General features: G+C 40.1%; 1 protein-coding gene across 3 annotated transcripts in view; it reads left to right on the top strand.

The window, feature by feature from the left end:
- The window catches only part of VWA7 (von Willebrand factor A domain containing 7), a 325,092-nt gene that overhangs the window by 261,821 nt on the left and 36,450 nt on the right, over positions 1-26,821 (top strand). For all 3 annotated transcript variants that reach the window (XM_044083283.1, XM_044083284.1, XM_044083282.1), the window contains one exon: positions 5,821-5,957. In XM_044083283.1, coding sequence (XP_043939218.1) covers positions 5,821-5,957 — 137 coding nt within the window. The remainder of the gene's footprint in view (positions 1-5,820; positions 5,958-26,821) is intronic.

The raw sequence follows: 26,821 nt of genomic DNA, 5'->3' as shown, positions 1-26,821 counted from the left end.
TAAAATACACAGCTCTACATCGCCATCTAGTGCCTGAAAAGGGGGGGGGCTGACGGTCTAGTACGGGAGAAATGGCAGATTAGTAGGAGTGCTAAGAAAAAAGAACTGGGTACATTCTCCTGGGGCTCTGAGTGTGCGAGCCAGCTAAGTTTAACAGTTTATGCTGTCAAAAAGTACAGCTTTAGGTTTAAACCTACAATGCTGCTAGAGGGATGATGGGGCCTTCCTTTCAGGTGCGACCGTTAGAAGCCCATGATAGTAGTTTCAATGAGGGGAGAGAATACCTGCGTAGTTTGGGTGACTTAGCTGTAATGAAAAGAAGAAAATTATTTAGAACTAAGGCAATGTGGTGGGAGACAAATGTAGTATAGCTGCCTGCACTAAGGGGTAGAGTCGGACGTAAAGCAGTGAGTTCTGTGTGTAAGTGACATGGGAGGTGTATACTAGATGTAACTATGAAGGAGTGTTAGACAGTGGTTACAATGACTAACAAGGTTGGTAATCGTTACTATGGCAGAAACACATTAAATAAGTCAGTTAAATCAACAATCTTGACAATTACTCAACAAATTGTGTTACAGAACCGAACTACACAGGTGTTCTCTCCCCTCATTGAAACTACTATCACGGGCTTCTAACGGCTGCACCTGAAAGGAAAGGAGCCGTCATCCCTCTAGCAGCATTGTAGGTTTAATCCTAAAGCTGTACTTTTTCCACAGCATAAACTGTTAAACTTAACTGGCCCACACACTCGCAATGCCCCAGGAGAATGTCCCAGTTCCCTTTTCTTACCACTAATACTAATCTGCCATTTCTCCCATACTAGACCCTTAGCCGTATATACAATGCAATCACTCATTTGCTATCTACAATACAGGCTCAATGCAGTTCTAAATACAATACATTCCTTAGTTTTGCTGACAAAGCTTCTAACTGCTAAATGCGGCAAATGCAGATAATGAGCTTAACTATAGAGTCTGTAGTTTTTAATGCAAGCGTTATAGAGAAGAAAATGGATGACACATTCCACCCATATGGTTTAACTACTGGCTTAAACAACTATTCCTCACACAGTTTAGATAGTTCATGCATGAATAGCTTGCACAATTAAACTAACATGTTTCAATTAAGCACACGGCAGTAAAAAGAAGCGTTCAAGAACAATAGCCTAGCAGTTAGTTAAGAAATGATTAAGCATAGCAATTCTTGTACAAATGGTACAAACTTACTGGCTGGCACATGTCGCAACGGTCGGGCGAAGCATCAGGTGAGGACTATAAAATTAAAAATGACGCCACAGCTTAGAACCTATAGTTATAGATTTCTAGGGGGAGGGATAGGGAGGGAATAGCACAGTATTGTGAGGGAGGTGGAGATGAGGGTATGCCCTAGCTAGATTAGCCCAGATTGAAGAGGCGTGAAAGACCTTGTTTTATTTTAGTATTCTTTTTTATTGTTTGAAAAACAATCTGTTGAATCTTTCAGTGGTAGAGATTGTTGAGGTAAGTATGCGTAGCCCGTTTTTAGTGGGCTATGCTAAGGGAGTTGGGGAAATAGTAAATTGCAATTCCTATCCTGCTGAACAGATATTGCTTTAATTTACAGACTATAGGTTCACTAGAGTAGAACAGTGGTTTCTATGTTATGACCAGGTACTATAAGCAGTGAACTCCCAAAACTGAGAAGAGCTTAAAATACACAGCTCTACACCGCCATCTAGTACCTGAAAGGGGGCTAAGGGTCTAGTATGGGAGAAATGGCAGATTAGTATTAGTGGTAAGAAAAGGGAACTGGGTCATTCTCCTGGGGCACTGCGAGTGTGTGGGCCAGTTAAGTTTAACAGTTTATGCTGTGGAAAAAGTACAGCTTTAGGTTTAAACCTACAATGCTGCTAGAGGGATGACGGCTCCTTTCCTTTCAGGTGCAGCCGTTAGAAGCCAGTGATAGTAGTTTCAATGAGGGGAGAGAATACCCGTGTAGTTCGGGTGACTTAACAGAGTACTGCTAGAGGGATGACAGCTCCTTTCCTTTCAGGTGTGGCAGTTAGAAGCCCGTGATAGTAGTTTCAATGAAGGAAGAAAATACCTGCAGACACTAGAGATGGTCTGTTATGCCGTAATTAAGACATCCAGAATGCCTTACTGAGATAGTAAAACATGACTTTTAGTAAAATGTATATCTAAAAGATACAACACTTGTTATGTTTCAGTTCTCTATTCTTTTAGCTGTGTAGGAGGCTTTTCTCCTTTCATACGTTTTCTTTGATAACAGTGCCATCCACCAAAGCCACACTCACTGACTGCTGTTTTTAGCATAGCCAGTTACCTGAAATGACAAAACAGACTTTTATAATGTGTGCATCTTGTAGCTGATTGTACAGCTTTTCTACCCTGTAATCCACTCAAAATGGGCCATTGTGACCAAGTCAGACTATCCCAGTTAACAAACACGTAAGTAAATACAGATACATTTATAGATAAATAAATAAATAAAAGACGTTTTGCAGTTAAAGTTTTCTGTGGAGACTTTAATCCCATTCTCCCATGCAAGCAGATAATCCTGGATTTACTACAAGCCTTCACTTCATGGGAGCTCATAGCTGTCTTGCTCATTGCTACTTGCTCAAAACGGCAAGTGCCCTCCCTCCCACTAGCCAAGTCTTCATAAATTGCATAACTTTGTTACAATCCAGTCCCAAAACTACATAGCACTTCCAGAATCCAGACTCAGACTCTAATGCTCCCACCCACCCCCTAACTAACTCTTGGGCAACAGAGTGGTCCAGCAGGAGCATGCTGCACCCATTACCCAGAGGTTGAGAGATCAAAACCATCTTCTGCTAAGTCTGTCTTCTTAAAGGTGTATATGTCTAGGCAGCTTTTGTTCTAAATAATCGCTTGTCTTGTACTATTCATATGTTCCTAACCCTGAACCCCCCCCCTGTTCCTTGAACCCTAATTTACTGAGTGCACCCTAACTGTAAAACTGCTCATCTGCTCCTTAAACCTAAATTTTCTATTTACTTCCAAATTTTAAAACTCCCTGCCCATTCTACAAACCAAAATTCCCTGATCATTTTTTAATCCTAAAACTCCTCTCCTGCTCCCTAAACCTAAATTTGCCTGATTGCATCCTAACTCTAAACACCCCTCCTACTCCCTGAACCTATTACCAAACTCCACTCCCTGACACTAAGCCTAAATCCCCCCCTCAGCCCCTAAACCTAACAGATAAACTCCCACCCCCATTCCACTCCCTTCCCTTTCCTGCTGCACTTTCCCTGCTCAGACTGAGCTACAGGTTTTAGCAACAGCTGGCAGCTTCACTCTCTCCCAAGGGCTGCTGCAGCTTGCATGAACATATTTATTTATTTAACATTTGTTGACCGGGAAAGTCCGACTAAGACAGAGCCTATTTTCAGCAGAGACCCAGGGAAAAATGCTCCAGATGCATGTGTTTGGAATGTGGGACGAAACCAGAGTACCTGGATGAAACCCACATGAATGCAGGGATGACATGCAGACTCCACACAGAAGGCACCCCAACTGAGAATTGAACCGGAGAACCTCTTATTGTGAGGTGTCAATGTTAACTGCTGCACCACTGCATCACTCACGCAGATGTGTTTCAGCATTAATGGCAGCCCATATGAGCTGTCAGAGAAATGAGTTATTGACTGCGAACTGCGACCAGCCAGGACATGAGAACACAAATTACATCGGATACAGCCCACACCACCTGCATCCTTCTCTTTTTTATTATTCTAGATAAATTGTCACATCTTGAGGAAATCTGACTATTTCTGATGTAGCAAATTTATCTTTAGACAGTCAGGCTTGATGAATTTAGTTTTGTCAAATCTGGGTGCAGTAACTGTAACAGATATCATTATTTCATATGCTGTGTAACATTATAAAAGATGTAAAAATTCAAGCAGGTGTGCATTTGTTTCATTTTTATTAACATTTTAATATGTATATGGCACAGGTTATAGCATTATCTTCTATATTCCCAAAAGCATAAGATTCAGACCTCCAAAGTAATAAACTGTGTGATCTTGTGTATAAAAGTCAATGGTAATCAATCACAGGCAGAGTACTTGTGCAAATAAATACATAAATAAGAGCTTGTCTATAGTAAGTCTAAGATTATGGTACCTCAGAATATTCTTTCTACTCTGAGCTACAGCAATCTTGGTGCAGCCTCCTTGTCAAGGAAGCCCTCAGCATAAAACTCTCTAAAACAATACAGCGAGCCTCAACATTTACTGCTTTGCATTTGATTTACTGCTTATGTTTTGAAATTATATAGGTTCATAGGCGATTACTAGGCTAATGGCTTAAGAGCCCTTACAAGCCTAGCCACTATAACCTGATTTTGCCCAATTTGTGCCTATATTTTGAGTATCTTACAAGTTGTCCCTGTCCATAAGGGACATAGGCGCTGCCCCAGGTGTGAATTTACAATTCCCCTTTCATTGATCCAAATTGCATTTGAAGAGGGCCAGGGAAGGGCTCTGCTTAATATGAATAGGATGCCTGTTCCAAAGAAGGGACAATCTCTGAGACAGATATCTGTTTCTCTACCATGTTCTGTTTGAGTCACTGACTAAGTTTAGATCCCTAGATCAGGTGACCCTCTGTGTAGCAGCTCCATTAGGGCTGAATTTGTGAGTGCCTTGTAGGTCCGGCATTGGTTACCCCTTAATAGTTGGTAGGAGACAGCACAAAAGGATAGGGCTTTTAGTTGGGTCTATATCGCTTTGTTGAAGACTAAAAATATCGAAGCTAATATGGTCGACACCATATCAGCGAAAGTGAGAGACATCAAATGTTTTAACGGAAATCTCTGTAAGGAGAGATTTCCATTTACTGCAATGTAGTGCGATCTCAGAGTTGGTATATTTAAGTAGTGGGGGTCTGAGGGGTGCAGGGGGGCTTTCCCCCCTGCTTGTAATGTTTAGTTGTTTTATTTATTCTTTTTTATTTTCTTTTTTTATGTTTGAAGTTTCAAAGTATCGATGATATGGTGTCGACCATATCAGATTCGATATTTAGAAATTTCGAAGATGTGATATAGACGCTTTTAGTCTACCCACATGGGACATGTTGTTTATACCCTGTATTTTCTTTGTGGAACCTGTGAGGTCACTCCAGCTGCTATAAGTGCCTAGTCAAGTACATACCAAATGGTGCTTTGTACTCCATTATTGGTATAATGAGGGCTGAGTACAGCAGGGCTATAATTTCCTTGGATCTGGATGCTCTACCTTTACTTATAAGTTGTGCCCCATAGAAGGACTTCCTTTACCACTGTGGACACATGATGGTCAAAGTTCAGGCTACTATCTGCAGTACTTGCAGTCTTGCAACTCAGAAAAGTAGCATATTCGACATAATGTATCTCAGCTTTAGTTAATGCTGTCTTTAGGAAATCAAAACTGCAGTAAGATTAGTACTGAGAAATATTAAAACATAGAGTCTGATGTCAGATGACTACTGCTTGGCCTGCCAAACCTACCAATAGGATAAGCTTCAGAACCCACTTAACCAGCGGTAGTTGATACCCCGTCCCTCATGAAGAATCACCTATTTATGTCTCTTGCATGCCTGAATTCTGCTACTGTTTGCGACTTTATTACTTCTGGAGATAGGCTAGGAGAATCTGTGCACATGATTCCTAGCTAAGAATAGAATATCTTCCTTTAGTAAGCCATTCAACTGACGTTAAGTTTTAGTATCTGGTTAATGAAATAAAACATTGTAATAGGCGAATTATCTTCATTTGTTTTCTTTTTGTTCTATTTTATTTTTATTTTAGGTATCAACTCCAAATCCATTGTATCCTAACCAGAACTGCACTTTGTTTTTCCTAATTACAAACCTTGGCATGAAAGATAATTACAAAATCCATGTAACAGATGACCAAAGCTTCTTGCAGCATGTGAATATCTCAAGGTATGGTTTGGTTTTGCTTTTATTTCCGTGTAACCCACCTCATCCCCCCCACAAACACACAAAAAAGAGATGATGAAGTAATTTTGTTTTCATGTTAAAATGGCTGCACAGAGGGCATCTAAAGTACAGACACAGCTTAAAAGACTAGCTCATAAACAACAAAATCACAGATTCCTGAATAAGGAATGAAAGCAAAGTAAACTGGAAAGGACATTAGTACAGAATACAGGTGGCCCATGTCCATTTAGTGTAGAAACTTGCATTTTTGTTTTCAGTCATCCAGTATTCTGTCATAGGAGTTCTGGATTTGGACTTCGTATTACTCAGATCCATTTTTCTGTATCAAACTGTATGTCTGCTTCTGATCTGTTGTCTAAGTTTTGCACAGTATGCCCAAAGGAAATGTGTCTTTGAAGGCTTGTGAGTGCGTAACCTATTGGTTAGCAATAGGATTTCTTCCAGTGCCTTCTATCTTCCACTGTTTATAGTGTGACTTGAGCTGGCAGGGGAGGGAAGAAGTTACTTGGGGGGAGGTGGCAAAGGACTGAGGTGCATGCCTGACAGCACAAAACTTTAAGCATGTTACTTAAAGTTTTATATATCTAGGCATCTTAAGGTCATGATGATCTTTTACCTGGTATTGCTCTTTTTTTAATTTCTCTAAGTCCTTTGGGTTTCTAATACCATGACAGGAATGGACCCCATTCCTAAGTCAAAGTACGATTAAAGTTCATGAAATTAATATTGTTTCACTCTTTGATGTTAGCCAAAAGTGCTCTTTGCAGCACCCGCAATGTGCCCACTAATGACTCCTTCTGCAATTCTTAAGGTGTTACACGAATTGGTTGTTGTTGTGTCTTTCGGCTTTTTCCCGGTTAGGGGTTGCCACAGCGGAACTCCAGTCCGCTAATGATTGGCAGTAGATTTTTATGTGCTGGGTTGCCAGCCCTGACACACAACCTTCAACGAAGGTATGCTCATTCACGCATGTCTCCACACAGAAGATGTGCTATCTGAGAATCGAACAGGACAACGTCTTACTGTGAGGCAACAACGCTACCGCAGCACCACCACCGCTTTCTCATTACACGAATTGGTAACTTATCTAAATAATATTGTAAAGTCTTTTTTATAAGAACCATCACTCCTACTACTATTGGAACTGTCTGGGTATATTTCTTCCACATGGCTCTCATTTCTGTCTGCAGATCAAGGAATTTTATGACTTTGTGTCTGTCTGTACGCAAGACATTGTAGTCATTAGGTGTGGCAATTTCAATGATCAATGCTACTTTTGTCTTCTTTTCTTGGACAACTATATCTGGTTTTCTAGCATCTATCTTTTGAACTGTTGGCATTGGGTGATCCCATGTGATATAAACTTCATCATTTTCTATGATTCTTTGTGGCTCATGTTTCCGGCATTTTTCAGCCACTTTGATACCATAATGTTTGCACAATCTCCAGTGTAACAGTCACATTATTATGCAATTCATTATACATTCCCTCTGCCATTAGTGCATCGCAACAAGCAACAAGGTGTATGACTGTTTCTAATTTGGTTTTACAAAACCAACATATGTCCATTTCTCCCACATATTCAATGGATTTTGTAAACCAGCATGTATGCACTCCACTATCTTAGGCTGCCAATATTAACCTTTCATTTCTTGATGTGAATTCACCTCTTTTTAACCATTCCTGTGTTCGCTCTTGATCAACATGAGGCTCTTCCAGAAGTTTTCTGTACTTGCAACTATATTTGTGTTTTTTCCATATTTCTTGCCTTCTCATCTGGTCCTTTACTTTATATTCTTCCTTTGTTTTTTAGCACATTCAGTTGCTGCCTGGTTTTTATCTACTTCTGGTTTGATTTCCATTCCTGCTTGATGTCGGTATGCTTCTGCTAAATTAAGCACAGATGTCTTCTTAGATTTATTCTCCTCATGTTTCAAAACTTTCACTACATTTGGATCCTGTAAGGTCAGCAGATATGTGTGGAGTCCCATGATTGCAGATCTATACATGTAATCAGTTTCATGGAGGCCCATCCCTCCTTTGGAACGGGGAGTATATCATCTTGGTATGCACTGATTTTTATAAATCATCTGGTGAGCATGAAGCATCCTTCTTGTTTTAATATCCATTCTATCCAACACTTTTTGGGGCCAGTCAATCACTCCAAAACTATAAGTTAGGACAGGAAGAGCAACTTGATTTATAACTTGGATCTTGTTCCTAGATGTCAATACTGTTTTCAGGATTAATTTAAGTCTTCTAAAGTACTCCTTACTGAGTTTTATTCATATTTGTTCATGTTTTATTGTTGATCCTTCATCAATTCCCAAGTATTTATACACTCCCTCTTGCTCGAGTTCTTTTATATCCCATTCTTGTCCCAAACTGATGTTTTCCTGGTGCTGCAGTTTTCCTTTTTTAAAGGTTGCTTTTGCACATTTATCAAGACCAAATGACATTCCATTATCATCAGAAAAAGCCTGCAGCTGTGCTTTCAGTTCCTCATCTGATGAGCTATACATTTTTAAATCATCGACAAAGAGAAGATGAGAAGTCATTAGACTTTAAAGTTTTCTAGTAGCCAAATTGTAGCCATGGTCTAAGCTGTTAAGTAAACAGCTTAGTGGATTAATGACAAGGCAAAATAGCAACGGTGACATAAAGTCACTCTGGAATATCCCCCTTTGGATTTTTATCCCTGGGATAATAATCTGTCCTTTATCATGGTTTAATTGCAAAGTAGTCTGCCACTGTTTCATGGTTACTGTAATGTAGTCAATCAGTGTAGGGTGCATCTTAAACATTTTTAAGCACTCTTTTATCCATTAATGTGGGATACTATCAAACGCTTTTTTTTAGTCAATCCATGCCATACTTAGATTATTCCCCATCTTACAGTTCTCCACTATAACTTTGTTTAACAACAAATGATCCTTTGTTCCATATAACTTTCTTTTATTGCCCTTTTGTTCTACTGCCATAATTGAGTTTTCTTCTAAATGACTATAAACTCTTTAGGTGTCAATTCCCATGTATAGTTTATACGTCGTTGGAAGACAAGTTATTGGTCTATAATTTTTAGGGTAGCTTGCAGGTTCACTCTTAAGTAAGAGCATTGTTTTTCCTGTTGTTAACCAGTGCAGTGTCTGTTCGGGGTGTGCATATAAATAGTTCTTACTCATGGCTAGATCCTCATGCAAAGAAGTTAATACCTTAAGCCAAAAGTTAGATACTGCATCTGGGCCTGGGGTTTTCCAGTTAGGCACTTTTCTCAACATTGTTTCAATCTCTCTGGCTGTTATTTCATCCCATTTCATATCCTGTACCTTTACACTTCTTATTCTTTCTTTTACTTCTTCTATCCATTTAGCCTCTTTATGTTCCACAGGATCTTCATAGATACTTCTCCAAAATGTATCTACTTCCTCTTTTTTTTGGCAGCCTTTCAATTCCTTTTACCTTATTCCCCAGTTCTCTATAAAACTTTTTTGGGTCATTAATAATTTGCTTATTTTTATCTTCATATCTTCTAAGTCTTTCCACCTGTTTTGAAATTTTTAGTTTATCTCCAATAGTCCATAATAGATCCTGGTCTGTTCTAATACTGTGCATTGCTTTTATCACATCTATCTTTCTTAGAATGCTGTTGATCTGTTCCTTCTTCTATAACCTTCTAACAATGACACTTCTTGTCTTAATTGCTTTATAGTTTTCTCTGTTCGATAGTTCCATGATGGTATTTGCTTTCTTGCTCCTATGTTATGTTATGTTATGTTATATGTTATGTTGCATTACATTATGTTATATTATGTTACATTATGTTATATGTTATATTATGTTATGTTACGTTATGTTATGTTATGTTATATGTTATGTTATTATTATATGTTATGTTATGCTACATTAGATACTATTTTATATTGTGTTATAATGTATTAAATGCAAGCTTGTATTTTCATATTTCAATGCAAACACATAATTTTGCTGCATTTCCCCATTAGATTTAAGTTATAACAATCATACTTTCAAAACTTCATGTGATGTTCATAACATAAATTTTTCTGCAAATATTCCAGCAGAGGTTTGTCGATCAAAAGTTAGAAGTGTCTGATTATGTACCTCTGCAACAGCCTGTTGTAGAACTGTTGACAGTTTGTTTCTGCTATCTCTATGGGACTGTAAAAGCCTCCATAAAATAAGCTTTAACTATTATGTGGTAAACAAGCACAGATATGGGTATTCCATCCTAATTAACTGAGTTTTGGAAGTGTTCATTAGGGTTAGGATGTAAGTTCAGTAAGTGTCAGAAAGTAAGATGACACACATTAGCTCACCGTTTAATGTTACATTCAAATTTATGCTATACATGTATTTGTCTTATGTTCATGCAATGTAATCTTTGTTGCTATCAAGTTTGATATTTGTTTCAGTTTATTAATTATGTGTTATATTTTAATGCAATTGTCACTTGCAACTAGCAGAAGGGATTGTTCCTCAGTGGGTTATAAGACTAAATAAAATACATTTGAATAAATGAAATCCAGCTTCTTAGGCTGTAAGAATGTCACTTGGCGAACACCAAAAACTACATGAGAGTGTGGGTCCCTAGGGGCACAGGGCAGTCTTGAGGGGTTACGTCACTTGAGGAAGTGAGTGAGACAACTTCCCTGATGCCCACTGAATGCCAAATCTTGATGCATGTTACCATCCATGTGTCATGGGGTTAGAGCTAACAATAAGAAATCCCCCAATGGCTGCTTAAATGATGGCTCTTTACAATTGGGTCTTACCCCCCACCTACACAAAGGGGAAAGCAAGAGGGCCTGCTGTCTGTGATGGTACTGAAAACGTAGCAAAAAAACTTTGGCTGTTGATTTCAGTCTTCATAAACAAACGCCTAAGTAATATACAAATCATAGGAAAGTAGGGATTTGGGAATGGAATTTGAAAGAATATGGAAGCACACACTAAGTAATAAAAAAGGTTTGTAATGTGTTGCACAAAATAATAATTTGACATTGTGTGGGATCTTCATTGTGCAGAACACATTCACGAACTTTGGAGCCCTGATAAGTAGGCAGTATCATCTTTATCCACACATACTCTTTCAACATAAACAACATCTGGAGGCTCAATATCAATTTCTAAAGCAATGTTTCTGAGGGAAAAAGAACTTCCATGTATGGCAATGCTGACTGCATTTGGTGAACATGATCTATAGGCAAAATACTCTGCTGAGCTGACTAAAGACAAAATAATGTATAAGTAACTGAAATAAGAGTCAGATCAGTAAGTGTAGCATAGAAGAGGCTAGAGCTTATGGTTTCTGGATTCATAGTTTAAGCCAGAAAGGTGTTCTGCACGACAATGCCATATTTCTTGTATTTCAATATTTAGCTGAAAATGATGCTGTTAAAATTATCATGGCATATTGACCACTTCTGAGGAGCTGTGGTCAGGGTATTGCAGAACTGGCTGTGACTGTCCTCAGGCTGTCATGGTCAAGAATGCTGCACCTGCCAGGAGGCGGTGAGTGAAAAAAAAAATCTTTCATTTCAGAATCACAAAATGTCTTTCTGCAGACTTCTCTTTTGCTTCAAGAAGTAGTTGTCAGGCCCAGTGCCCATTGTGCAAGGTTTATGTCAGCTAGTCTATCTAATCGACAGTTTAACGATGCTAGCACAACAAATAAATGGGTTGGTGAAAACTGTGTCTGGTTTTCAAGGAAAAGAGCTACTGCATTCACAACTGACAGTACACTAAAAGAGTTGTCCTTTTCTAAGAAAACTAAGAGGGTACGGTCCTGTTTTTTTTTCTTTTTCACCTCTTAACTCACATACACACCATTGTCGTATCACTATATGCTTTGCAGGTAAACTTGTGATTATGCAACCGGGGCCACACAGGGCATCACAGAACAATTAAGCAACTGCCAGGAAGGTCAATATTAAATAACAAATCCAGCCTGTTGTCCTAGGGTTAAGAAGGATGACCACCTTGGCCATGTCACTATTTAATCTTGTCATATAGTCAGACAGATAATCACTGCATACAGTAGACAGAGGTATGAAATCACTAAATAAGGTCATTATGCACAAATGGTGGGCCCTTGATTATAAACAAAGGGGTGTGGAGATGTAATATAGGTGATTATTATATTCAGGTCTCTGATCATAATCACATTATTCTGTGATCAAGACATGGATGCTAAGAAATTCATCTGAAAAGCAAAGCTTAAGAGGTGGATCTTGGCATCCATATCAACATCACTTAACAAAAGGTTAAGATCACAGACCTGATCATAATTCTTTGTAGTGCATGGACCTTTATCTGCCTATGGGCTGTCAGTTACAGAAAAAAGTGCAAAGGGTTTTACCAGCTCTAAAAACTGGTAAAGTATTTAATGTGTGGTGTCAGACAGCACTATACCCCTTGCCTTATTTGCTTAAGAATTCTGAGGGGATAGTGCGTAAATATTTCTCTTATTTATTTAAATAGTAAATAGAACAATATTTTGTTCTTTATTATGCATTTTCTGAACAGTGAGTACAAACTGTGACATTTTTTACTGACTGTAATCTTCAGTGATTACCAGTAGATAAAAAAATATGAGGGATGGAGCTAAAATATTAGATAAACTCAAGGTACAGTGAACAGGCATGCACAGCTGGTAGAAACAAAGTGTTTGTTATCTTTTGCCACTGTTGTTTGTTGGATGGCATTGTCAGTTGTTAGCATCTAGTATGAGACCTGATCATAAAAGTGCTTAGGGGATGTGTAAAAATTGTTATGATTGGGCATCATGCTAGAGAAACGCTAAACAAGCTTATTTTTGTTCAAATTTTAGTGTAATCACACTGCTTCATGCACTACAAGACATATAAGCTCTCCTGTATTTTCATTTATCCTATGTTTCACTTTTCCATACTGACGAGCCTGATCTGCAAGGGCATGGAATGCTGCAAGGGCATGGAATGCATTATCATGGAACTTATAAACAAAGACATTGGCAACCTTCAAACACTAGACCCCACTCAGTTTGGGTTCGTGAAGAGCCGATCTTGTCTTCTGAACCTGATTGACTTCTTTGAATCAGTCTCCAGAGCTGTGGATGAGGGTAAAGCGGTCCACACAGCCTATATGGACCTTGCCAAGGCCTTTGACACCATCCCCCACTCTGGAATTATAAATAAACTTACTAAGCTGGGAATAAATCCCTACATCACTCAATGGGTTGCCAACTGACTTACTGACAGAACCCAGATTGTAAAAGTAGCTGACTCCAAATCTAGCTCCAGACAAGTGACAAGTCGAGTACCTCAGGGTTCAGTCCTTGGACCACTCTTGTTTGGCATCTACTTCTCTTAGGTACAGGCCAACACTAAGGGATTCTGGTTACCAAGGTTCGCAGATGACTGCAAGCTGGGAACCATTATTGAATCCCCAAATGATGTGGATATTCTACAAAAGGGCCTTACAGAAACAGATGCTTGGTGCCAGAGCCATGGACTCAAGCTTAATTCCAAGAAATGTATAGTTATCCCCTTTCATGTACCCATGAATTACCACATAGGTGGCAGTACACTAAACATTGAAAGTGTGATGGGAAACTTAGGGACACAGGTGGACAGTAGTCTCATCTTCGATAACCACATCGCCACAGCAGTCAGGAAATCCTTCTATGTGGCACACCTCATCACTAAGGGCTTTTCATCCAGAAAAAAGTAGGTCATTGTACCACTGTACTCATCCCTCATTAGACCCATTATAGAGTACAACGTCCCATTTAGTATGTACTTCACAAGACATCTGCAACAGCTGGAAAGGCTGCAGAAATACCTCACTAAAAGAATCACAGACCTAACGCAGATGCCCTATGCTGACCATCTTAAAAAACTCTTGCTATACTCTATGACATATCGTCTACTCAGAGGCGTTCTCTGCTTAACATACAAGGCCATGTCAAACCCTGAGCTGTTGGACATGCTCCACTTAAAGAAATCCCAATCCCTCAGAGCCACATGCTCCAGGGATCTAAACCTTGTCATCACAATGAACAAAACATGCTGGAGGGATAGATTCCTGACCCAGAGACTCCCCATACTCTGGAATAGACTGCCCATACATGTCAAGCAGAGCGCCTCCTTGGCCCTCTTCAAAAGGAACCTTGATAATTGGATGGGAGATAGGAAATTCACTCCGTGGATCACGTCCGTCACCCTGCCAGACAGGGGTTCAGGGAAGTAAATATTGTGGGAAGAAATATCCAGGGAATTGTTATGGCTAGGCTTGTATAGGCCCTTGGGCTGATAGCCTAGTACCAACCTATGAACCTATGAACCTATGAAATTAACTTGGAAGTAATGGTCCATTTGTTCTCCTCAGAGATATGATCTGGGCAGCAGGAGTGAGTGAACTGTCATCTGCTTGGGTCACCCAAGACTTCCCCTGGCCTAACCTGTTCCCAACATGTCTGACACTCTAACTATGACTGCTTCCTATGGAGCTGCATGCATGAGTCTGCACATGCCAATTCCTCTGGCTTCCTGTACCACAGTCTCACCCCACCCCATACAATGGTACTATATTCCCCTCCCTGACACTGCTAGAGGGGTCAGTAATGCAGCAGGTGAGACTGCCTACCTCCTTTCAGGAGGGCTGAGCTAGTATCTTCGTTTATCTAGCTTTCCTAGCCACCCTGTGCCAGTAACTGAACAGTGGTCATCTGGAGCAAAATAAGGGTTCTATACCTCTGTGCCACAGAGCAGAGCTAATATGTTTATGTCTTGATATTTTATTGCCTTTTGTTTGCATATTTTCTTCTGTACAGCACATTCATTCATTCTCTAATTACCAAATAATCCATTTCAGGATCAGACTTGTAGTTGGGGGGGTAAGCCTTTCTTAGCTTGGAAACTGGGTTATGGCCTATTTTCAGTGGTATCCCAGAAAGAGAAGCTTCAGATACAATAATGAAATAATGAAAAGCACATAACAACTATATATATATATATATATATATATATATATATATATATATTTCTCTCACTTAGCAGAAAATGTAATATATAAGCAATGAAAGGGTGCAAGGAATACAGGCTAATTCTAGAAGGAGGGCTCACCTACTTCAGGATGCACACAGACACACAAACCGTTTGACACACACACACATAGACATATACAGACACACACACACACACACACACACACACACACACACACACACACACACACACACACACACACACACACACACACAAATCCTACACAATATGTATGCAGTTTCAGAACTAAATGAGGATGATTCTTATTTTCTGGAAAGGACATTAGGACTTCATGTTTATGATAACAACAAATGTTTTGCCCTTCTCTACTTGAATCATTACACTCCTAACAATTTTTTTGTCCTCCATTTCACCCTGTCCAAACAACACTTCTCATTTTGCTCTTTTTCTAACTGGGCCTATCTGCCTCTCTACCCCTCTCATGCATCTCCTGTATACCTATAAACCTTCTAGATACACCAGTTTGGAACAGGCAGCCTAAATAGAAACAATCCTGTACCAATGCTCTCTGTCTTATGCTATTACTACTGTCCTCCTATATAATATCAATATCTTCCATCCCCTCCTACATTATTTTATAACTTACTTCACTATATCTCTTGAACTCTTTACAAACCTATGCAATACTAAAATCTCCCTTTCCACAAAAATTTATAACTAACCTCATTACAAATCTTAAACTCCTTGCAAACCTTTCTTTACTGAAATGAAGGACCACTAAACTTCTTTACAATAATGTTTCTCTTCTGCAGTAACAATCCATTTATTTCTGCAAGATTTTACAGCTGGAACAACTGTATAGACTTATAATTGATGTAAATATTTTACTGTATATATCTGTCTTGTAATTATTTTTGTTGTTTCGTTGAGAAATGTAACTGTTTTTCTCAGAACTGTTTGAAATTCACTTGTTAATATAAATGTACTGAGGTGGAGCTTTTCTTCCAGGGTCTCCACTGAAAATGAGCTCTGCCCAGTTGGATTTTTCCAGTCAACAAAGACAAATCAAACAATAAATAAATAATGTATTATTGAAATCCCACAGTACGTAGGTGACTGTTTGTCCAAAGAAGTAACATGATCTGATTACCCAGAATGAATTGTAGTTTCAGATAATTATTGCCTGAAGCCTTTCATGACATATTTAAGCAGGCGTGCCCTCACAAGAAAACCAAACAGCCATGTGAAACTAAAATGTGAAAAACACGCTGTCATCTCATTAGGTGTATAACTGGATATGAAATTCAGTTTAAGCTACGTTTCATTAGAAAACTACTAATATACTTTGAATTTGATGAAAAATGCATTTAAATCATTTTAACATGCTTCCTATGAGAGTAAATCCCAAATGAACAAAGCACAAGTGTACTAGAGCTAATACTCACTCAATGGTTACTTTAAAAGATATGCAGCACCTTACCAGAAGCTGCTGCACATCATAACAGTTTATTTACAGATACTTTTAGATGATGAAGCTGCAATTTAGTCTGTAAACTAAGAAGTCTGTCTTGTGTTTACGATATTTTATTTTCACTTTTCTACACGTTTCATCTATACCACTTGTGAAGATAGGTGTGGGCTGCCAGCCTAGTCAGATAGAATTTTGTAGACAATTCTGTCATTTGTAAATATTAATGTAAGTCACAGGCTTGTTCTCTTAAATGTGAAAAGACTGATTATAATATTGAACTGCAAAAATGTAGCAACAGTGCACTCTGCTGTAACAAAGCTGATAAGTCAATTCTTTGATGTCAAAATTCAGAGCCCGTATGTCTAGAGGGAGGCATCCTGCCTATTGTTTTAAGACCAGAGTTAATGGCTAGAATTTGCATGTATAAATGTCCTTTATTGCTCTGGTTTCTGACCAGGTTTAAAGAATGTAAATGTAGTTTCTGTTAGCCTGGGAACACCAGAGAAGTGTGAAGAATGATGTCATGTGAAGCAGCTCTGTGTTATCAATTTAAAGAGATAGAATCAGAGAGCTCAGAACATTTGTCTTGATAACATCCAACATCACCAGCACTATCTTGCTCTAGATGTAAGTAGGATTTAGAACTGTGTTTTCTCCTAGATATAGCTAAGAAATAGGAAGATTAGACTAGTTTGTTTTACTGTGATGTCAGAACTTTTAAGTATTTCTCTGGGATCTCTGAACTCTTGACTAGCACTGTCTAGTAAGAAGTATTGTCTTGTGTTTTTATTATTTATTATTAAATATTTTTAAACCCTTTCAACTGTGGCTGTTTTATGTAGAGATAATTTAAGTTCGAAGAGTACATTGCATGTATATAGTGATACTGTATCAAGTCACTCTAATAAGCCTTGACTGTTCAGTCACACTTACCATTTGGATAATAATATTGCACTGTAATAATTGGACATCCTTTCAGAAGGGTCTTTGCATAGCTGGTGGTTAGTGGGTGGTGGCAGCTGGTGCTACCTTTTAGACTGAGCAGAAAAGGGGCACAGCTGGAGAACCGGTGCCAGCCTTCCCAAGGAGTGTCTATGTGGTTGTATATAACTCTTACCTCAAAGCATGTGTGTGTCAGCTACTTGGGCGGGGACATGAAGCACTGGTTGGACAGAGAGGTTGCTGGAGGATTTAGCTTGCCCACTAGGCTGAGATCTGGACCCTATAGCTGTGCCAGTGGGGAGTCTTATTGGGGACCTAGAGAGAAAGGGAGAAACCAGACCCAGACTGACTGTGATCTGTGTGCTCTTAAGGGAAATTGTATTTTACTGTGTGTGCATTTATTATCCTTTCCCTATATGGATGCCCCTCACTGGTGTTAGTGGTGAGGATTGAGACTTCTTGATTGCTGGGCCAGTGCACAGGCATCACATATTAGTTGGTTGGCAGTGGTGGGATATCCACACCACATATTAATTGGTTGGCAAATACTAATTGGTTTGTAGTGGTGTGGGCAGAGAGAATTCCTGTAGCTTGTGTACAGTGATCACTGAAAGTGTTTTCTACTCTAAATCAGTCATGCAGTGAATACTCATAGTTCAGATCACAATTGTTTTATTTCTTTTGTTAGCTTAGTTAGTCAGGGAGAGCAGGCAGCATGTCAGCAGAGGAGTACGGAAAGCTGACAAGGAGCCATCTGGCTGAGATGAGCCAGGCTAGGGGACTGGTGCATGGAAACCTGATTAAGGCAGACATGATTGCAGCTTTGGTCACAGCTGCATCAGAAAACAGCAACCAGGAGGATGATCAGACTGGCAGTGGAGATGTACCACCCTCAGAGAATGAACAGCTCAACCTTGCTGCAGAGGACTTAAAAATCCATCTGGAGCTAAAGAGACTTGAGTTGGAAGCCAGGCATTTGGAAATAGAAGCAGCTGAGAGACTGAGACTTCTGCAGGCTGGGGAGAATGAGAATTTGCTATGCCTGGAAGCTGAGGAAAAGGAGAGGCAGAGGCAGCATGAGAAAGAGATGCTGACTCTTCACCAGAGCCATGGAGGTAATGGGGAAGGGAGTAACTGGACACTAGAAGCACACAATGACAGTAAATTTCTTCCACAGTTTAAAAAAGGGGATAATTTTGATAGTTTCATTCTTATGTTTGAGAGGGTATGTAAAGAGTATGATGTTGACCAAAGGCTCTGGGTACAGTTCCTGACCCCCTTACTCCATGGTAAAGCTGTAACTGTCTTGTCTAAAATATCTGGCATTGACTGTTTTAATTACACTGTTGTTAAGCATTGCTTGTTAGAATGTTTTAAGCTGACACCTGATAATTATAGGAAAAAGTTTTGTGAGCATAGACGCAAGGCAGATGAAAGTGTGTGTGAATATGTTGCTGAACTGAGCACTTATTTTCATAGGTGGGTGAGTGGATGTCAGGTCATCACTTTTGAAGGGCTGGCAGACCTTTTGGTGAGGGAACAAGCACTTAGCACTTTGCTTGAGGACATGAGGATCTGGTTAGCTGATAGACAATGTATTACTTCAGATGAGTTGGGGATGAAGAGAGACCTATACCTAGCAAGTAGGGCATCCCTTCACAGGAAAGGGACCCCCAGTACTGCTCATGGGACTAAAGGAACCCATGGTGGGCAGCACGGACTGCCCCAACAGAATCTGCCAGTAGCAGGGGAGGCCACTAGTCCAGGTACACATCCAGGACCTAGGATTAGATGTTTTGAATGCAACCAGTGGGGCCATGTGGCATACAGATGTCCATAGAGGTAAGGTGGGGAACAAAAGGTGAGAGAGCCAGTAAGTGGTTGGAAACATTACCCTGCTTTGAGACAGCGAAAGTATGTGCTATTATAGCTTCTAGTAAAATGAAGTAATAATTATATTGTTAAAATACTGCTAGGTAGACAAGCCTTACAGTCAGGTAACCAGCAGCCAACCTCCCCCCCCCCCATATTTAACATTTTACATAAATCATACCTGCAGCTCACACACTCCTTATTTCTACTCGTTTTATCTCCCCCTTACCCCTTGTCTGATATCTCCTTTAGGAGACCTTCTACTGCATTAAAATAACTGGCCACTAGGTGGAGCCTAATATCAGCTTCTGAATATTAGTTTTCTTAGTTTTCTTCTCACATTCGTATCCATATCTCTCCAATTCTCTTCCCAGTTTTTCTTCTAACCTACTGTTTTACCATCTCTCCTTCAACCTAAACTATCTCTTGTCTCACTCTACTCCTTATACTATCTACCTTTAATCCTGACAGCCCCTCAACACTCCTCTACATTTTTCTTACCTTCAGTCTTATCCACTGTATTTCATACCTCACTGATTGTCATCCTTGACAATCTACTCTTGTGTCGCTTGTATCCTGCTGACTTTCTTCTCTGTAATCCTTCCATACTTCCCTCTATCCTCTTTATTAATTACGATACTCTACCTTCCACTAACCCTTGCTAAGTTTTCTTTTCAAATTGTTCGTACTGTTTTTCTACCTATACTACTACCTTAACTCTACTCTCCTCCCGCTGTCCTAACCCTTCCCACCTTTCCATCAGACCTAGAGCTGCTTATTTTGCAGCTTCTGCCCTACACCTGCTTTATGATTTACTCCCCTCCCCCAGTGCCCCAATATCCTTTCCTCACCTTATAAATATACCCCGTACTAGGGGTCGCCATCTTTCTTCTCCCACCTCTACCTGGCTGCTGCGCGTCCTGTTCCTGGAGCTTGTCCTACAGTAAGTGGTTTTCATGTTTTTTATGCTTTTGCAGAAGCTGTTATTATGTTCTGATTACTTGCTTTATCCTTATTTAATGTTAACTATGTAGAAACATGCTTGTGGTCTACACTTACATCGCACACGACTAACCTTTATAGCGTTGTGCACGTGGTTCTCCAACAATTAGTTAGTCTGTCGTGGTAGTGACCAGATATCAATCACTGTCGCATATAACATGCATAGTTTCTTTTAATCTATGTATTAAGGCTTATACTAAATATCGAACGTTTTTGGAAAGATGTAATGGTACTGAAACCAAGTGAAAAAAGAAAAAAAAAGTGCTGAGCTGATATTCAACCTGAAGGTTATATACTGAAGTGCTTTAACCTCTGCAACATTGTATTGCAGCACCGTACAAGCTTATAACTAGTAGCGTTGTGCTTGTGAATCTCATGTCAGCAAACTCCAGCTGTTAATACTTATATGAAATGAACGTGTATCTTTTAGCTGTGTTTTCAATGCGTTAATGTTCTCACACGAAGTAAAGCCCACACAACCATCGAAACAACGCTTGATCAAACATATCTAGCGTATTGCTGCTAATTATAATACCTTGTACGCATTGAGTTGCTTTAACCCCTGAAACAAAGCACAGCTTACATTTAAGTAGAGTCATGCACGCAATACTGTTTCAACCGGCTCTTATGCTATGAAAATTAGATCAAACTTATCTAGTGTATTTCTGCTACTTATAATACCTCGTACGCATTGAGTTGCTTTAACCCCTGAAACACAGCACAGCTTACATTTAGTTAGCATCATGCACGCGATACTGTTGCAACTGGCTCTTTTGCTGTGAATATTAGAACAGACTGCATTATTTGAACTCTATTTAGCTACCACATCTACTTTATACCTAACATTGTTAAACCTTTAATGATGAATACATAGCAGAGTGTTGAATAACTTTATGCGGTTCTATGTCCAAACTCCTTTTTACTACTCTCTACACCACAAGAGCCTAAACGTACAAAGCCTGGTGTACAGGGGCATGTAACTAACGGCTCTTGTGGCGCTGAACAGAAAACACTCTGGTAGAGCCCTAGCAATGAACAGTGCTAGTTTCTACAACAGTTCTAAAGCAAAATTCATCACAATTGCACACACCAACATAGCAATGTGTGTGGGGATCCTTTAAGAGAAGATTCCTTTGCTGTTGATCTCAATAGAGCTTAAGTACTTCACTATCCCTTGTGCAAATGCTAATGTTTCCACAAAAAGCTCAGTAACTATATTGCAGCTTTACTATAGCAATAGTTTGACTAAACCCTTATGTTAAACTAACACTAATCTCAGTACAAGATTTATTTATGCAACTACTCTATGGTTACTGGCCCAGCTGTTTTGTACAATCCTGCACCCTAATATCATCTTAACTCTAGACTTTTGCAGTATGAATGGACTACCTCTGCCTGTCTATCTTTGGGGTAGCTTACTTTAAAATGTTGTTCACTGACCTTATAAGATGTTATACTCTAGTGTATTAGTTGTTTTATAATAGCAAATGCATTATATCTGTATTCCTAAACGGTCTGCTGAATAATGTTAGGGTTTTAGAACTGCTAGTAGTACCTGATATATACTGTAACTGTATGTTTTTGACAAGATAGAGTATTGTGAAATCCTGCTGTGCTTAACCATACTTCTGTGTCTTTGGTAACTTGTTGCTTGCTTGCTAGCTCACATACTGTTTGCCTCACTACCTCTCTTTCTCTCTTTTTTAATGAACCAGCCTTCTGTTCCTGCACCTATCTGTACCAGTTCACCTGAACCCACCCAGCTGGACGCCTAAGGAAAATAGTCCTTATTAACATTTAACCTACCAGCTCACTTGGAAACATTACCCTGCTTAGAGACAGCAAAAGTATGTGCTATTATAGCTTCTAGTAAAATGAAGTAATAATTATATTGTTAAAATACTGCTAGGTAGACAAGCCTTACAGTCAGGTAACCAGCAGCCAACCTCTCCCCCCCATATTTAACGTTTTACATAAATCATACCTCCAGCTCACACCCTCCTTATTTCTACTCGTTTTATCTCCCCCCTACCCCTTACCCTTGTCTGATATCTCCTTTAGGAGACCTTCTACTGCATTAAAATAACTGGCCACTAGGTGGAGCCTAATATCAGCTTCTGAATATTAGTTTTCTTAGTTTTCTTCTCACATTCGTATCCATATCTCTCCAATTCTCTTCCCAGTTTTTCTTCTAACCTACTGTTTTACCATCTCTCCTCCAACCTAAACTATCTCTTGTCTCACTCTACTCCTTATACTATCTACCTTTAATCCTGACAGCCCCTCAACACTCCTCTACATTTTTCTTACCTTCAGTCTTATCCACTGTATTTCATACCTCACTGATTGTCATCCTTGACAATCTACTCTTGTGTCTCTTCCTGCTCCGTTCGCCCTGCGGGCTCACTCCGCTTCCCTACCCTGCCCCCAATTCCCACCCGCCCCCAGTGCTCCAATATTTATTTCTCTCTAGCCACACCCACATCACATTCTATCCAATCACGCTACTCACATCATTAACACCCCAACCCTCACTCTCTCAACATATCCTCTGTTACCTCTCCACTTCTCCCTCCTTGTTACAACACACTACCTATTTACAATTCTTCTAACCTGCTTAAAAGACTATCAACTACTTTTTCTCCCACTTCTCAAACCGTTATAATGCCTACTTCAATTATCCCACACCAACTGCGAGTATTTTTCCTACTCTCTCTCATACCTCTCCTAACCACTACCTATTTCTTAACCTCCTATGAACAATCACTTTACTCTACTCTTCTCCTCCCCACCAAACACACATCCACACCACCTCTAACTAACCATCACAACCTCCTTAAATACATATCCAAACCCTCCTACCTACTAGCCAAATATCATAGACTAACTCACATTACGTATACTGTCCATGATGCTAAAAAATTTACAGACTATTACTATAACCCTCTCAACCCTAAACACATAGCACTCCTCCTCTCCCTACTAGATGGGGGCATTCACCCAAACCCTGACCCAAACCATAACATTAACTCTACAAACAGCAACCCAAATAAATCTAGTACACTAAAATCTATCAAACCTTCTAACTCACTCTCTATAGCTCACCTTAATATACGAAGCATTTGTAACAAAATTACTCAACTTCATGCCCTTTTAGATGTCCACCTATTTGACATCCTATGCCTACCTGAAACCTGGCTTAAACCCACTATTAAAGACAATGAAGTGACCCCACCAGGCTATAATATCATTAGATTAGACTGCACTGCCAAAAAAGGAGGAGGAATAGCAATCCTCTATAAAGCAGAGCTAAAAGTTAGCACTGTAAATCATAACCCATCTAGTTTCAGCACTCAAATCTGTTTCTTTGATCTCAGCACTTGTTCAGAAAAAAAAAAAAAAAAAAAAAAAAAAATTTCATCTGCTTTTACTGTACTTGTGTTTTTACCTACTTCTTTTTACTTTTGCATCATCTTAAAATACTCAATTGTATTTATTACTGCTTGGTGTAACTCATTCTAAGCCTTTTGGTTTAAACACTTGGGCTTCGGACCAGTTAGTTGTTTTGCACTGAGAGGTTTGTGGTCTGCACTGTTGTGGCAGAACAGGTAGCTTACATCCTTCTAGGTTGAGAACTGCTGATTGAGGGCTCAGTGTCTGTTATTCTAAAAGTGTATTAATTCTGGTTTAAGCACTTGGGCTTTCAAGCCAGTTATTTTACATTAAGAGGGTTCGTGGTCTGCACTCTTGTGGGAGGAGAGGCTGGACTCTGCCCTTCTGAGCTGGGAATTTCTGGTTAAAGGCTTATAGTGCATGCATATCTGAACTGTTTCTTACTGAAGTTGGTGCGCCTTGTTTGCTGTGGCATAGACTGGATTCGGGCCTGCTGGATCTAGCTTTGTTTGTGTAACTTGAGCACTAATCCAGACATTCTCTAAAGTATTCAATGGTATTTATTACTGCTTGGTTGTAACTTGATTAAAGTGTAGCTATCATTCAAGTCTTTTGGATTAAGCACTTGGGCTTCAGACCAGTTGTTTTACATTAGGAAGGTTTGTGGCAAGCACTGTGGTGGCAGGACAGGTAGCTTTCATCCTTCTAAGTTGGGAACTGCTGATTGAGAGCCCAGTGTCCAAGTGTATTAGTTCTGGTTTAGGCACTTGGGCTTCAGGCCAGTTATTTTACATTAAGAAGGTTCGTGGACTGCACTCTTGTGGGAGAAGAGGCTGGACTCTGCCCTTCTGAGCTGGGAATTTTCTGGTTAAAGGTTTATAGTGCCTGAATATTTGAACTGTATCTTACTGAAATTGGTTCACCTTGTTTGCTCTATCATAGACTAGATCCAGGCCTACTGAATCTAGCTTTGTTTATATACTTGTTGTTTGTTTGCTTGTTATTTCCTGGAAGCTAATTCACCTAATCGCAACTTCTCAGCGCTTCTGTGGATCACTAGTGATATCTGCATTGCTTACTGTACTTATTTCCTTGTTTCACTTGAAAGAAAGTTACTGTTTGTCGTTTTGCATTTAGTTACTTGTATCACATTGCACTCAAGTTACCTGGCACTTGCTCACTAAAGCAATTATATAAGTCAGCACTAAAAATTAAAAGCACTACACCCTCACTCCCCACTGGCCCTTGTTTTCAATTAAGGATTTCCCAATATTATTCTAGCATGTCCAAAGGTCAGTTGTCAATCTCCTCTCCGGTCCAGCTGGTGAATCTGGGAATCTTGAGGCAATGTTATAACTGCCTCATGTACACAGACAACCCTCTCCTCCTCCCACATAACACAAATACTTGAGAGATGCAGCTATTTAGCCAAACTGGAGGCTGAGCTCTCTCAACTCAGGACTGGCAAGACCAGACAGGAGGAGAAGGCAACTACACACACCACAAAACCAGCCTCACATAATGCTACCACTCCACTGAATCAAACACATAAACACACAAAGACATACTCGGAGGCTCTGAGTAAAATTTACCTAAACAGCAGAGGCCTCCAAAGCAGACACCCAAACAACTGCTACCTCAAGACACCCCAAAAGCAACACATAAACCACTAAAACAGTGTGCAAAGCAGCCACAGCCCTTAAGGCCAAGTACAACACCAAACATACATGTCATAGGTGACCACATAGTCAGACACACTGGCGTCCCACTCACCAGGCTGAACAAGGAGAGGGTCACAGTAAGCTGCCTATCGGGCGCTAGAATCCGCCACATAACACAAGCACTGGTCACTCCACAGCAAGTACAAATATGACACAGTCATTGTCTATGCTGGTGTGAACGACCTGAGACGTACCTCCCTGGACTGCATGAAAAGAGACATAGAGGAGCTCTCTGATTATGTAGCCCAGGCAGGTATGACCCTAACCCTGAGCAGTATCCTTCCTTCACCAAGAATGATGCCACAATATAGAGACAAGATGATCAGCTTTAACAATTGGCTTAATGTCTGGTGTCATTCAAAGGGGATCCAGTGTCTGTCTGCCTGGGATGACATGCTTGACAAGCCACGCTGCTTAAAGGGACGGCTTGCACCTGTCACCCTGGGATTCGGATATTGGCTAAGGCTCTTGCCACCCCCATAGTGCCTTTTTAGGCAAGGCTCAAATTCTAAACCTACCACCCTAGAAAACAAAAATGGGAAGAAATTGAGGGTAATGCTGCTCAATGCCAGAAGTCTAAATCTCAAAATGCACGCACTCGAGGCCCTTCTCAGTATGGAGAACATCGATGTCTGTGCTGTAACTGAAACCTGGTTCAAGGCTCCTGAGAGCACCCGGCACTATTAGGTTTTACCTCATATCATGCGTTCCGGCCCCAAAACCCGGACCACTCCACAAAAGGAGGGGTGTATCCATATTCATAAAGGATACTCACACCTCCAGGTTGGTGGCAACGCATGAAGCTTGGAAACCATCCAGGTGCAACTAACAATAGGCAAAACTGCTCTACAAATTGTAGCATGCTACAGGCCACCCTCTCAAACTCAGGAACCCCACACAGCCTTCCTGAAGACACTGGAGGGTATAAATGTATCTCCAAACACCATCATATTGGGTGACTTCAACTACCCGAATATAGACTGGGAACATTACTCAAGCCCTAACTTTCTAGCCCAACGGTTCCTGGAGTTCATAAATTCAAATGCCATGGAACAGCTAGTCACTGTTCCCGAGAGGAGAAAATATACTAGATCTCATTGTCACAAACATGGGGACAAAATGCTCCACACCGAAGTATATCCCTCATTGGTGAGATCTGATCATAAACTAATCTCACTGGAAATCCACATCCCCCCCACCCCAAACAAAAAGACCATAGTGAAGAACTTCTCTAAAGCAAACTTCACACTACTCAAGACTGGTGTGGTATCCTTCAAGGCCCCTGAGTCAGAGGAAACCACAACCCAAGCTGCTTGGAAGCCCTTACAAATGCCTTCTATGAACACCTCCAGGACTGCATGGATCAGGCAATCCCAAATAAAACCAAGACTCTTTCCACAAAGGGCAACGTCCAGTCTGGTGGACCCCAGCCATTAACAA

This window comes from Protopterus annectens, chromosome 9.part0 (genome assembly GCF_019279795.1).
Source record: "Protopterus annectens isolate FY-2018-M chromosome 9.part0, PAN1.0, whole genome shotgun sequence".
Taxonomy (NCBI): Eukaryota; Metazoa; Chordata; order Ceratodontiformes; family Protopteridae; genus Protopterus; species Protopterus annectens.
Note: the sequence above shows the minus strand (reverse complement) of the source record. Positions and strands in the feature narration are given on the sequence as shown.